General features: G+C 42.2%; 1 protein-coding gene across 13 annotated transcripts in view; it reads left to right on the top strand.

The window, feature by feature from the left end:
• Positions 1–5,011: 5,011 nt before the first annotated feature.
• Positions 5,012–15,554, top strand: part of LOC125015540 (pleckstrin homology domain-containing family A member 5-like) — a 71,735-nt gene continuing 61,192 nt past the window's right edge. For all 13 annotated transcript variants that reach the window (XM_047597505.1, XM_047597503.1, XM_047597508.1 and 10 more), the window contains exons 1-3: positions 5,012–5,125; positions 5,227–5,303; positions 6,759–6,816. In XM_047597505.1, coding sequence (XP_047453461.1) covers positions 5,034–5,125; positions 5,227–5,303; positions 6,759–6,816 — 227 coding nt within the window. In that variant the 5' untranslated portion in view covers positions 5,012–5,033. The remainder of the gene's footprint in view (positions 5,126–5,226; positions 5,304–6,758; positions 6,817–15,554) is intronic.

Below are 15,554 nucleotides of genomic sequence, written 5' to 3' on the forward strand. Positions count from 1 at the left end.
TTGAGAAGATGAAACCGGGAGGTCCTGCACATCGGGACTGTTGATGTCAGCACACGTGACGGCCCTTAATGAGTGTTGTATGTTGAGGAATGACAGGTTATTTGTTGTAATCGCGGCAAAGCGGAGCTCGGATCCCGGATCAATGTTAAGTAGCCTCTCATCTTAATTAATAATCTGCTCCATTACTTAAATGACACAGTGGTGTCTTTTGAGTAATGACAACAGAGGCCGTCAATAAGGAGAGCCCGCTCCCGTTATGTGCGGATGATTTAACATCCAGTGTGTTTACAGTAGGCTTTTGTAGTGCTTACTAAGTGCAGAAAGCAATTAATAAAGCAGGTTATGAGGCAGGGAGAGCTGGAGGGAGATAAGCTAATTTCATTATGTAAACACAGAGGTCCTTGTCTAAACCAATAAGGCCTGAAGACTATATTGAGGTAAGATTAAGATGATTATATTGGGTTAAATATTTAACAGATAAATTCGTCTTGAGAGGCTGAGCTCGGGTTGTGATGTTGGTCTTACCACTTGTGGTTTCTGACCTCAGTCTGCGGAGAGTCAACCTTTTAAAGGCACAAATAAACACTCAACACGCTGAACCCAACTCTGTTATTTTTACGCGTCAAAATAAAAGCCAGGCAGTCTGGGAAAAATAAAGGACTTCTTTATTTATTTATTCTTTTGCCACAGTCGTACTGCAATGAATTTCTTCTCACAATCATTACGGCGCACGCAGGCCACTCTCGACATCCTCTAATTATGAAGTAGCGTATCCTCTCATTCAGGTTTAATGACATATATCACTGGTGGAAGGCTCATAAAACTTGGAAAGAAAAACACTTGGACGCCGCCCAGAAATGCAATGGATCCAGTGAGGTCATGATTGTGGTGAACAGAGAGCCATTTGTGGGTTGGGTTTTTGTCAGGATGTGACTAGCAGTGATTCAGGGAGGCGTGTTTAATGATTCAGAGGTGAGCCGTGAGAACTACACCTCCCTTCAGGGTTCTTTTTCCGCAGTCTTTCAAATCCTAGGGAGCTGTTCCTATCATCCGCGCTGCTACCTCGGCACTTCTACAGCTACAACTGCATTAAGTGTTTTACCATTTTTCCAAAGCTGCGTATTAACCTGGTCTGCTGACTTGACCCTAATGGCTGCACTGGTTTGTGGCTTATGCATGCCAGTCAAATGATTCTGTGTATCGAAACTGGAGACACTGATGACAGCTTTTACACATTGCAAATGTCTGAGGGATGGATTACACAGGGCAGTACAGTAGGAAGTTATTGTTTTGACTTGTGCGAAGCTGAACGGGTCAATGAATCAATGAATATTTATCCCTCTGCAGTAGTGAGGTGATCAAGTTACTACATAAACAAACTACTGATTTGAAAGCGCAGCGTTCAGGCTCTGGGTTGGCCCTTTAACCACTTGTGATTGCGGCGGATGGGAGGTTTGCACAGAGGCCGAGTTGCTCCGGACCGAAGACGAGAGTCCTGCCCTCTTGCCTAGTGCAGACAGGCACGGGGGCTACTGCTGAGCTGGCTCCGGAACAAAGCCCTCCAACAGCTGCTTGATAATCTGCAACCATTAATTACATTGTGATGCCTCGAGTCAGGCCTGCGTCGCTGAGCCCTCGCCTTGCTTAGCATGGAGCAATTACGTAAGAATGCGTTGCGCAACGTTCAGACACAACACTGTATGTCTTAATAATGATAGCTCTTATGCATTCAGGCGCCGAGCCTTTTTCGGGGGCACGAATTAATATTTAACGAGTTGCAAAAAAGTTGGTATTAGGTTATTCTGCTGAGTCAGTGTTACACTGGGTTACGGCTTAGTGTGATACTTGGTGGGTCCCGGAGAAATCAGTGCATGACAAAGCGTTAATGTCACGAGATTTGTTTGGCATGTTTCTCCATTCACTTTCGCTTCCTGCTGCTCAGTGTGCCGACTTCGCGCACAGCGCCACATGCGTGTCCTGCGCTAGCGCTAGGCTGCCCCTCGCAGAAAGACAAACACAGCTCGCCGCTCTCAGTTAGGCTCCCACTTCAGTTAAATGGTATTGGGCTGTTTGAGTGCGGATGATAAGCTATAGCTCAGTGAAGCATCCTGGCAACTGTGGGCTGCAGTTGAGAAATGTCTGCTGCTGCCAAAGGAAGAATTATGGGACCCACAGTGCTTGACTCTCTGTTATGTCAATACTGTCAGGCCCAGGAAACTGAACTCCATGCAAACTTGCATATTGATTAGGGAAGCTTAGGATGCTGGGACAAAAAGTTACCTCTTTTAGGGCTTCTCTGGAAATGTTTTAATAGGAACACATTTGATTAATGTGTCTGTTAATCCAAAGTGCAGTGTGTCACATTTCATATCAGCCTAGTCAGGAATAGATAGAAGCAGTGGCTCCATTTTATTTATTTTTTCTTCTGAACGCTATCATGATAGAGAGTGGGCACGCAGGCCCATGGAGCAGATTTTGCAATGACTATCTCTGGATTTCAGACACGACCTCACTTTCAGATCCCACGGGTATACAAAGACATACCAGTATCAGGCTCTAATCCAATTATTTCCACCCTCATGAATCTTCATTCATAGATTCTCTGGGAAGGATCAAATACTTGTGAACGGAGTGTAAGCAGGTAGGATACCTATATCATAGCGGAAAAACATTTTAACTGATCTGCCAGAAAGCCAGCCTATGCAGTCCACCTCAAATCAATAAGAGGTCAAATTTAATGGCACATGAAGCTCGGACTTTCAAACAATCTGCCTTTTTGTGAATCACTGTCCTGCTACCTGCAAAACAAGCACAGCTTTTGTGTGTCTTGGCACCAAAAAGTTGTCATTCTGCCCCAGGTAAGTAGAATACAAAGAGCTCAGTGTTTGACATCTGACCATCCCTGGCACCAGTCCCTGACTGCTTCCTTCAGAGTCACTCTGCAAGCGGATCGCCTGGCATTTGGCAAATACAGCATGTCCACTTCGCACCGCCACATGCTCGTTCAAAAATAGTGGCCTACCATGTGTCCAGAAAACAATGCAACACAGTGCAACAACAGGCCAGGCACGGCGGTGTTGGATGACTTGTCTTTGTACGCTGTGAAAGGCTGATGCTGCAGTTTCATTGCACAATGACAGAAGGTGGAGAAGACGAACCTAAAGGTGGAGTTGAGCGTTTCCGTGCCTCAGTAGACTTTTGTTTGCGGCGGCAGAACATTTACTCGAGCAAAAGTAATTGTACACAAGTAAAAGTGCCTTTATGAACGTAACCTTATGGTGAACATTCCACATACAATGTGTTTCCATTTGCACAGGTGCAAAAAAGTACAGGCACAAAGTTCCCTGAATCAGCTTTATGATATAAAGCTATAAATAAAACTAAAAGCAAAGGTAAACATTTTCAGTAGAGTAAAGATCAAGAAGGAGAAATAAATACTAGATACACACACTAGATAGATAGATAGATAGATAGATAGATAGATAGATAGATAGATAGATAGATAGATAGATAGATAGATACTTAATTCATCTCTATGACTACTACTACTACAGGAATATATACACTGTACAACTATAAAAATAAACAATAGGTTAATTGAACTGACATTATTGCACATTGTGGTGTAGAAACAATTAGCTCTCTGTATAACAGAGACTCATAGAGAGAGGCTGGGTTGAGGTTAGCATTATTAATTACTTTCAAAATTAACGTTTTACACAGTGAATAGAATAACATGATTTTAAAAACATCCTTAAATCAGTGGTTTCCAACCTTTCTTTCTTACAAATATCCAAGAGGGTCATAGTCTGAGTCATATTTCAGATGTGTTTGAACCAAATAGTGATTTGTCCCTTAAAATTTCTCGCTTGATTTAATCTTGGTAATAATATTAATAATAACAATTTAGAAAGAAACGGCACAAAATGTTCTTTAGATGCTTCAGTGTTAATAATCACATGTAATAAAACATTTTTATTAGTGAACAAAAATCTACTTCAAGCTTTTAAAAGCTGGTAAAACTTATATAGTTTTTACTTTGCTGTATTGACACTTTTTCTTAGGCAAAACAACAGAATCATTCTTCCGTCACTGCCAATCTATGCCTCAGAAGCAAGGCTGGATTAGTCACCACCAGACAAACCGAGAAGTAACTTCCCTTGTAACCAGAAAACTTCAAGTCATGTTGTGTAGCGTCTGGTTTGTGATGATGTAATTCATCATTTGTTAAAGCACAACATGACGTGATAAAAGCTTTAAAGTGATCCATGCTGCTAACTGGATTATGAGGTCTGTCTAATTTTACGATTTTAGATTTCATGCAGCGTACACCAATTAAGCATAACATTATGACCACCTTCCTAATGTTTTGTAGATCTCCTTTGTGCCTCCAAAACAGTTTTTGCCTAAACCATTTGTGTATGTGTGTGTGTGTCTTTGTCAGACTGTATCCCGCTGGGAATGACTGCTGCTATAAAGGTGTGTCATTGCTATGGGGTGGGGGTGCCTGGTCTGGTGTGGGTGTGTGATGAATGCCAGGTCCAAAGGTTTCCCAGCAGAACACTGAATTGTTTGAATTGGAAGAACACACAAGATGGTCAACTTCTCCCGTCAGTGGTCATAATGCATGTATGTAAATAAATAAATATCTGGTGTGGGGGGCAAAAGGGGGATAAAAAGGAGCAGCAGATCAATTTTTTTAGGGGTCCCCCGAGAGCCAGTTAATCCATCCCTGCCCCCACGTTTGATGCCTCTTTGTTTAGAATATAGCCTACACAGCGACGCGAAATGGCACAAAAAAACACAGGCAACAACGCAGAAAAAAACAATACAAAAGTTTCAATACCGTCCATATATATATTTTAAAAAAAAAACTTTAGATATGCCGAACAAGTCGTCTCCTATACCTATGAATGGACTTCACCTGTCTGCCCCCCCTCCCCCTCCCCAAGCCATCCGCCGTTGCCAAGGTTTCCGTGTACGCGCTGCCCGTGAGAGCGGAGCCGCGCGATTGTCATACAGTAGTGCCAGACATGGCGGCGGAGCTACAGCCCGAGTGGATTTCTTGTCTCCCGTCTTCCTGGAGTTACGGGGTTACTCGGGATGGACGTGTCTTCTTCGTGAAGTAAATATCCCTCCAAAGAAACCGACTTCAAGTCACGCCGCCCGTTTGCAATTCGAACAAAGTCACCGCTGAATAATGAATGCATTTCCCTCTCTCAACAGCGAAGAAGCCAAGAGTACAACCTGGCTGCATCCAGTCAGTGGCGAGGCAGTTATAACCGGGCACAGAAAAACTCCAGGTAAACATGCCACCGAGCGGCTGTCAAGTTTCTCTGTTGTCTTTTTTTTTTTTTTTTTTTTCTTAAACGCCTGTCGTGTGCGACGTTTTCCCGTGTCCGAAACGGGTGCTTCTCACACCGAGACACCGAGGCACAGAGGGGGAGAGGTGCTGTGACATCCGTGAACGCATCAGTGGCTTTAGGCGCTCGTGCTGTGTGTGAAAAGTGAGCCCTCTCGTGCCCACCTCTGCCCAGGCTCGTGCCACAGTCAGTCTGTCTGTCAGTCTGTCAGTCAGGGAAGTTGTGGTTAATGTTAGGTTACCTGACTGAAAGACTGGAGGAAAAAAAAAAAAAAGCGACGACTCTTTCCAACAGTCACGTCAGGTAAATTAAATGCCAGGCATTTCATTTCACTTTGAACAAAATAACTGCTGACGTGATTGGTGCATTTGACGTTTTGTTGACACGGCTAAGTGGCAGCGAGACCCGTTTTTTTTGGTAGCAACAGATGCTAAAGACCATATGCTATAGAGACACTACTGTAAATACACATTTACAATGAGCTTTTCCCCCGTCCCTCTCAAAAACCCAGTTCACCGTGTGGAATGAGCTCTGCAGCGCTGCGTGCTGCTGGCGACTACATCCACCAGCGGAAGCAGCCCCCCCCCATCACTCCCTCCCCCTGTACTGATTGATTGACCGGATAGATTGAATTGATTTGTTTGATAGGGACCATGCAGTCTTACGTAGCTCCAGAGCAAAGCGTAGAACTGACGCGCTGCGCAGAGAGTTTATCGCCATTTCAACTCGTGTTCCCACTTGGGCTTTTACACAAAAATAAATAAAACCACATTAACTTACCACGCAAATATGGAAGTAGAATGGAAAGCAAATGGCATGGCATTTTATAGAAAACAGTTCAAGTATCCTCACTAATGGTATTGAGTTGCTGCTTCCTCTTAATAGGCATGTAACTAATGATCATTTTAATGAACTTACATTCATTTACAGATTGTTGTATCTTATAAAATGTAAAACGCCCTTTAAATTCCCCAAAGCTTTAGTGAGTGAAGCTGAAACATAACAGGATTCAAAAGATTATTATTAAAATATTATAAGTCTTCATACAAACACTAGTGTTTTGTTATTTTATCAACCAAAGGACTCACTGATTGGTGACAAATACGACAGACAAATTAATTGCTAAAGAAAAGAAACATCAGTTGCATTCCTAGAGTGATGTTTTCAGATTTGCCTACTTGATGTCCACTGTTATCAAATCTAAACAGGAAATCCTCTCCTTTGAGAAGCTGGAGTAATGATTTTATATCTTTTCCTTGAAAAGTTACTGAATTTTTTTGACTGCTACTCTTAATCTCAATCTGGGATGCATATCCCTATTTAAATTTAAACACGGTTTGTTTTGTCCACCAATGTTTGTTTACATATTTCTTTCCGCCTTTCCTTGTTTCACAGATCTACCTACAGGCTGGGAAGAAGGGTTTACCTTTGAAGGAGCTCGGTGCTTTATCAAGTGAGTTTAACCGCCTTCCTCCACATGACACGTGCCCATCACAACATGCCATATAAATTCAAATCACTTCCTTGTTGTGTCGCCGTGATGTCCTGTTTATAAACAGAAATATATTTGTTGCTTCTTAATCACTTGGGATGAATGAAATTCTTGTTCGTTTGCCTAATGGCGTTGGGAACATGCGGCGAAGTAAATATTGAGAAATAAAATTGGGAACCTTTACTCCCTATTTCTGAACTGTAGAAGCCTATCTCAAAAGTTAATGATTACACGGGAACGTTGTGTAAATACACGGGCAAAGTGTGGTTGCTGTCTTCTTGCGAGCTGTTTTTATTTATTCAGACTTGCCCAACTCAAAGCAGAGCCTTCTTGTGGAGGTGAGCCAGAGTGCAATTTGTTTCCTGACAGTTATCCTCACTGTCCGGATTTAAATGGCTTCCTCACAGTTTACAATGACACTTGTCTGTAGGAGATGCTGGAAGATATTTTTTGAGATCCATGCCAGGCCAGTGCATTGCATGAATCTGAAAGGACTTTTTATTTAAAGTCTCCTTCCTTCTGCTCATTTGTTGAGGCTGTGTGGGCAGGAGAATAAATGATATTTCCGCCGTAACCACTAAAACATTTTGTTCAGTTTGTCTCTCTCTCTGCGTGAAACACCAGGATCTACATGAGCAACATTAGCTATTGGCTACGTTGCCGTCTTTGAACTAGAGTGTATTTCACATTTCCTTCCCTCCATTCTGTAGCACCCTGATGCATGCAGCTAATCAAAAGAGACCACGAGCGCTGTCATTCAGTCGGCACTGATTCATCATCCGTCCTCAAAATCCAAGGATAGGAGTTGAAATATTCTGTTACTTTGCATTTACCATCAAAGTCCTTTCCCCCTAACAGCAGGTATAGACATTTTGTAGATGAGCTTTCCAGCCAAAATACGAGAATACATCATGCATGCCTGAAGACATTGCAATGCCCACCCCGCAAATTTAGGATAATATGCTTTATTATCCTTACGGAGCCCCTCTCCTCTTTTTTTTGACTTCCTCGTGTATTTTAGGAGCTTCATGTGGCAGGTTGCCAGGCAGTCTGACTGAAAGGCTGTAATTTTATATTCCTGTAGTTTATCACAGCTTCCCAGTGCAAACCAGGCTTGGAGACCACATTCATTAGTTGATCGCTGCGATTCTGGCACAGTCCAATGACATGGTAATGTCCCCTGTAAAACAAGGTACAATCTAATCATCGTGTCCCCTGAAAAGTGTCCAGATGTGAAATGAAAAAGCATTTGTTTTATCCATTAGCTGGATTTCAGCAGTAAATCCTAAGACAAAAACTGTGAAGAAGTCACTGAAACTCACTTGTTTGTCACGTACAAGATAAATGTGTATACACAGATTAACGGAGTCACTATACAACGTTAAACGAAAACACGTGTACATCTGGTTTAACTGAGCCCGCTCTAAACTGAAGCTAAGCGTAAAATACGAAGAAACAGCTCAGGCATTATCTCCCTGTTTTCACCGTAGTTTGAAAAAAGCTGTCCTTAAAATGTAGCAGCAGATCTGCGCTGTGTAAAGACAGTTGTTTGAGAGAAGCAATGCAGCGTGTGTTTCTCTTACATTCATTTGTACAGCATATTATTAATGTCGCAAGCGTTCACTCTCAGAATACTTAGTGCGGCTCAATTGATTACCTTCGCCTCTTCTCCAATACGCTGTCTCCTGCTCTCTCACGTCCCTTTCCCTCTTTTCCTTCATTCCCCTTGTCTCCCATGTTTATAATATCTGTTATTAGTGCATAAGAGAAACTGACTGACAGCTAAGCTCCAAGTCTGACCCTACATTTCTGTCATATTGTCTGTAAAGTTTATTTTTAGGCCTACAGTAAATACTATAGTGTATTCCTGCTTATGGTGGACGTTTTCATTGTCTGACTTCTGAGTTTTGCTGAGACACATTTTTCTGGCCTGTTTGTCCAAACTGAGTTGTTTCCTTTTTCCTGTCTGTTATATAGCGAGCGTTTTAAGTCATGTGGTTCCAACTATGAGTGTCTTAAAGATGGCTGCACGCAGTGACAAACATGCATGGTCAGTTCAAGGCCAACAATCAGTCTGTGTTGGTGTGTAGTGGTGACGATATCCTTAAGATGCGCTTTAAGCTTTGAGTAATTAGGCTGTGTAAAAGCAGGCCTCTTAATTTCTTTGTGACTCATTGCTTTGACGTAGAGATTTGTTGACAGGTTTATGTGATAAGTGACTTGGACAGTCCTTGGGACATTTTGAGGCTTTGTGTGCTGCTGCCAACAAAAGCCTCTGAAAACACTCCAAAACCATTAGCCTGTTGACAACTGCATAGGCCCGCGCCTCATGTGTTACAGTAAGGTAGTATCGCCAATCAATTTTGTTTTGTTAAGAGTTGCACGTTTAGAGGTTTTGCATCATCAGCAAGGTGTTAATGTGAACAAAAGTCAGCATACTCCTGTATGAAATACTCACTAGATCAATGATCCATTTCTGGGACTCTCTCTCTCTCTCTCAAAAAAAAAAAAAAAAAAACTGCTAAAGGATCTGGCTTATTCACATGCTGGCTGTGTGGCTTGGCTGTTACCACCAGGTTACACAGTGTGAGCATCAAGGAGCAGATTGTGCTGACGCAGACTGTCCTCTGATGTGCTGTGAAGGATGAGTTGCAGGTTGTCGGCGTTATAGCGCAAACTAAAGGCACGGTCCATCCCGAGACTGTGTTATTTTTACGGCACTGTGAGACTTGAATGACTGAAGGTCAGTGGAGATGTTAATTGAATCAGTCACAGCTTGTGTTTGTGGGTTGTTTGCAGGTGGCCCAGTGCAAACATGTCATTTTAGTTTAGAGAATTATTATTTTCCAACTGGGCAGCGCTCGCTATTCCACTGAAAGAGGAAGAGGCCATGAAAAGGTCTAAATTTGCAACGGTTAGCTTGTTCATTTTCTTCAGAGGCCAACACAAAGACAAGCTCATTGTGTTTGTTTGACATGACTCCAAGAACGGGAACTGTGATGACTACGTTTAGTTTGACTAAATGCTGCCTAAGTGCCTATGCATCCAAAGTTTTATCGCTGTCATCTTCCCATCTCACGTATATGTCTCGTTGAGGAGAGAGCAGTGGGTCAATAGAAACTGTCGAAGCTTTAAAGCTAGCAGGTTTTGGCACCAGTCACAATCGCTGAACATGGCGATAAATCAGAGGAACTCCGTCCAGTAAATGTGCTGCTTTGAGTAGATTTGAAACTGCTTTCCACGCAACAGAGCAAAAGACACTTTGTCCTTTAGATAAACATGTTTGTTACTTTGCACCATGCATTGAATGCTGGGAGCTGGGGCGCTTACATTACTGGCATGTGACACAACAAGCTGGCGGTTGGCTGTCTGTGGCGCCAGGTTTTGTGGCGGGGGTTTCTGCACCATAATTTGGATCGGCAGCCTTGTCGGACCCTTGCTGGCAGATTTCAACTGATTGAGCGAGTTTAATCGGTAGCAGAAGGGTTTGGTGAGAGAAATCCCTTCAATTGGCTGCTTCCGCTCAGCTGAATCTCAGCTGAATCTCATCTGAATATCCCAGTGCACAAATATTTTCCAAGCTCCTTCATAGCCCTACGTCTTCTGATTTCAGCTTTTGAATGACAAACACAGACTACTGCCACCTGCTGGAGTTATTTGCACTCCTGCAGATGCAGAACGTATGCGTTGGATGCCTGTTGGTCATTGTCTTTGTGGAGTATTCATGTTCAGCTTTTCTGCTCAGACATGGGAGACGTGAGGTGGGACCCAGTTGGGTTTTGCTGCCAGTAGTTCTTTGATGCCAGATTGGTGTGTCTGAGCCTTTTCTGAACTTGGATCCATAGCTGGGCTTGGTGCGCAAAAATATAGAACAATTCTGTATATATTTCCACAACATCTTCTCTGTATTCTTTCCCGTGAGTCTTTTGGTGAATCCAACAACAGCCACCCAGAGTACAGTATCTGTTCAGCTCGCTTTTGTTTGTGACATAAACAGCGTTTTGATGAGGCCGTTCCATCTGGCGGATTTGTGTTTTCCATTTTATCTCAGTGGCGCATAATCCTACATTTTAACTTAAGCCTCAGTTTGAACAAGAAGTGTGGACATGATTTGGGATATCTCGACGATGGTTCCTGTCATTGTCCACAAATGAGGACTCTTGATCTGTGAAACGCTTTCAGAAGTGTGTGTCAGGATAAATGGGTCGAAGTTAGTTTGACTGGTGCAAAAGGCTTAATATTAGAGCTGGAAAGTGATGGCCCTAATTATGAGTCTGTTTCCCTACGAAGGCAGGAAGTGTTTACAGCAATTATGTTTCTGAATAGACAGGTGCTGATTCCTGCCAGTTCCCTCTCTTTGCTTGCTATTCTTGTCTCATTAATTCTGTGTGAGAAACGACGGGAAAGACTACTGAAGACAGGGCTAATTGCTCCAGGTTATGCTGTGAGAGACGGTAGCTGTTATCTTGTTTTGAAGGCTAATGAGTGAGCAATAAATACAGCTGACCACACAGAGCTACGGGCTTAAAACCGAGCGCGGTTTAGATGTTCTGCTTAGATGTTGGCTCATTTTCTGTTTTGAAAGCCCACACACCGTCTGACTGCTCTTCAGCAGTGTTGTTTTGCTCTTGGATCAATATTCAATTATGGTCATTTTCGCTCAAAGTTAAATCATCAAATACTCTTCTTTTACTGACTGTGTGTTATTGATAATATACTAGAGCTCCTATATTTATCAAAAGTTTGAAAAATATGATGTGATTTATATTAGCTTGTATCGATCACCTGGCTGTTTATGAAAATGGACAGAGACTGATTTCGAAGCTCAGTATGGCGGCTCTGGTGATCACCATTTTGCCAGTGACCGACTCGGCCCAAAACCTGGCTGATTCAAAAGTAGTCAAAGAAGTGGAGCTGAGGCAAGTTGGTGATGCACAGGAAGAAAGCTAGTGGCCTGGAGGTAACCATGGTAGCATTTCATAATGTTAAGACTTGACATATATTTATATAAAAACCTGCAGTTGTTATGAATGTGTAAATTACCTATGGAGATTAAAATTCCTTTCGCACCAGGTTGTAAGTGCCGGGTATGTTTGTTTCTAAGTAGCCGTTTGAGGCCACTACTGCATTGGCTCAATTCTTCAAATAGGGGGGGGGCATCGGCAAGGACCTCACAATACGTTCCGTATCACGATACTTGAGTCACAGAACTATACATTATTACAATACTGTGACATTGCGATATATTGCAATATTCTACATAGTTCACTGAGAAAGTTTAAATGCAGCTTAAAATACACATTGTATATATGTACATCTGATGACAGTGATAATTCACTGGACAAATTAAGTCAAAAAACAATATTAATCCAAATGATCCATTTCCAATTTATTTGTACAGAAAAAGTGGTGGTGGCGATGCGGTCGCTCACGATCAGCCCAGAACATTAATTCTTCTTTTAAAATCGATATTAAGACGTTCAAAATCGATGCTGTATTGGAAGAAAAAAGCTTATGTTTTTTTTTTTATAGCCAAGACAATTGTTTGATGGATTATTCACAAACTAGATTCAAGTATTCAACAATACCTGTCATTTCGACCATGAAAAACATTTCAAAAGGAAAGAAAAGACACGTTGGAAACACTTTCGCATGTATCATTGTCTAAGTGTACAGAGTAGTATTTATTTATTCAACTGAAGAAATGTAGACAAATAATTACCTTCCCTCTGATTTCTTGGAACTATGTGTAGCCCTTAGTATTTCGTTGAATGTCTGTTTAACCCTGCAGTAGCAGCGGAAACAAGCTGTGAACGCAACACTGAGATATTTTTACTTTTCAGTTGACGTGGCCTTTTCAAAAGAGGAATTGAAGTTTCCGATGATTACACAACAATAAGTGTAATATTTACTCTCCTTTCAGTTGTATTTATTGTCTCCGCCAACTCCTGGTGCACATACAGTTTGTGGCTTTTTAGGTGGTATACGCTCCACCATTTGATTGCTAGTTTCTCAGGGGGTATTTTTTCTGTAAACTGTCTGTTTTAGCGGTGACGGTGGGAGTGAACCAAAACTGTACTGTTTTCTGCCAATCTATATTTTAGTTTTTAGTTTCCTATTCAGTCAATTTGACACCTCGGGCTTCACTAAAATGAGGCATCTTATCAAAGATCTGAGGAAGGGATTAACATGTCACAGCCTTCAAATATATTTCCAATATGTTGAGTTGCGTCAGTGAAAGTGAATAAAAATCCCCACCAGGAATGACTTTGCATTGATTCTCCTTTCTGTCTACGTGAGTTTGCGGTGGCCGTGTCTGTTCGGTCTCACCTGGAACCGAAAGTTGAGGTCTTTCTTCTTCAGGGAAGCAGGGCCTGTCATTAACTGTGACACAGACAGTTATGGCAGACATTTAAAGGCTCTCCGTTCTCTCCAGGGAATAATCCGAGCTCCTATCTGTGAGCAAAGCCTCATATGAGCCCTGATTATATAACCCTGAAAATCCAGTCACAGTAGTGTAAATGAGGGAGAAGACCAAGATGGAGTTGTAGATTTATTTGTTTAACATGGAAAGTGCTCAGAATTGTGGCCTCTGTGACATTTATACCCTAACTGGCAAAAAAGAAAAAGCTGTGACCATTCAAGTATTAGTTTCAGTCATGCTGTGATGAACTACTCACTGCTTCCAAAACATGATTGCACCTTGAGCCAAGAGCATTGTCACTCCCTTCAGTGAATTGCAACTACATTTCTAGGTTGAGATCAATCGCTTTAACGTCGGAGAATACTTACAGTAAGTGGGATTTGTTGGCTAGTGTAAAATTAGATATCATATTTAAATGTTAAATTGAAATCAATCACTCTGCATGGTTTACTGTTTTAATCTCTAAAACCCTCTACCTAATACACTACAATGTGTCGAACATGCAGCCTATTTTGGCAGAAAAATAATTAATTTGTTGGACTAGCATATCATAGCATAGCATAACATAGCTTCACGGACATTTGTGGCTAGAGTCGTTCAAATTTGCGTTTTCTTTTTATTAAAGCAGTCCACCAGTCATAACAACAGTCCTCTCTCACACACACACACACACACACACGCCTTTCATCACTTTGTGTAGCACCTTTAAGTACATCAACAGATTTATTGTAAAGGGGAACAAGTAGGGCCAGTTTCTTTCATTTGTATAGCTGGAGCCACAGCCTGTTCCAGCACATACTGGAGGAGAGGCAGGGCGCAGCCTGGCACACAAAGACAGACCAAAACATTCACTCCGATGGGTGAATTTGCTCCCAATTGTCATAACAAACGTGTCTTGTATGTTGAAGAAGACTTGACTTCCAAACCGACTGTTACTAGGTATCCACATCAAAACTCACTGAAGCGTTTGATCGGTTCAATCAACACCCACGCTGACCTCCGCTCTGCTGCCTCTGTCCTGAGGACCAGCTGTCTGTCAGTAGCACGGAGACATTTGAAAGGAGTGTGAACAGACGAACCGTCTTCGCCAGGCTCACAGCAGAAATTTACTGGATGGGATTGGCACTCATGTAGGATCAGCAGAAAGAATGGAGCAGTTGTGTTTTTTTATGTAGGGATTCAATTAATTTTATTGATTTCTAAAGAGGCTGAGAGCCTCGCATGCTTATCTCGGAGGCTGTGTGGATGAATTAACAATAGACAGTTTGCTTTGCGATAATGGTGAGTGATGAACATGAAAACCAGTTCCTTTGTGAACTCACCTTTGGACCTAAATTAACAAATGAATGGCGGTTTAATGTGACGGTTTGTGTTGTGGCAATTTGCTGTGCAAGAGAAGAGCACTGCTTCTGTATTGTCCCTTAATTGAGAGTGCTGGAATCTGCCACATGTGTCATGCGATATGTCATAATTAGTGCGTAGTCAGTGTTGAATGAAACAATCGAGATGATCATTTCAATGTAACCATGAAGCCCACATCCAGTTTATCCAGTGGTATAGAAGTAAGATGTTCCCCTATACTTGGCTAACGGTAACATCTTATTCTAACTGCAAAGCCCTGAGAGAACATTTACTCATCCCCTTGGCAGGAGGAGGCTCTGATGGCTGCGACTGCTGACTCACTAACTCTGTCAGTGCTTGGTACTCTTGCGGCTCAGTTGTGTGTGTGTGTGTGTAATGTGATTTAAGAGGGAAACCAGTAGATCTGGATCTGCTGTACATCATCCCCGTTTCTGGCTCCGTTGTGCGGCTGGGTGCTGACTTTGAGACAGACAGTCAGCTAGTGCAGCTTTTGAGCTGCTCAGACAGCTCTCACGCGCTCCAGTCTCTGTGGGGTCTCCGCCATCTGGCTAGCGCCGGGAGAATAGTGTGTGTCTGTTTTGGTGTTTGGATGCTCCGAGTGAACATATGTGGCTGAGATCCTCTGATGTCGGTGACTGCCCCAGGTGCTGATTAAGACCTTTTCTTTCTCTGTGAAAAACCCACATCAGGCCAAGTTAACGTTTGCATCGGAGTTTTTTATTGCATTTACCCTTTCCAAATTGAGTGTACTAATATTTGATTGTTCCTCTATCTCAGGCAAAGGATTCTTTTCTCATGAATTTAAATGATGTTTTTAATACACTCAAGCAGGTGGTAGGTTCTTAGTTTTATATGACATGCTTTCTTCTTGTAATCAGACTGTGTTATTGTTCCCTATCTGTTCAAATCTTCT

Source organism: Mugil cephalus, chromosome 10 (genome assembly GCF_022458985.1).
Source record: "Mugil cephalus isolate CIBA_MC_2020 chromosome 10, CIBA_Mcephalus_1.1, whole genome shotgun sequence".
In the NCBI taxonomy this organism is placed as follows: Eukaryota; Metazoa; Chordata; class Actinopteri; order Mugiliformes; family Mugilidae; genus Mugil; species Mugil cephalus.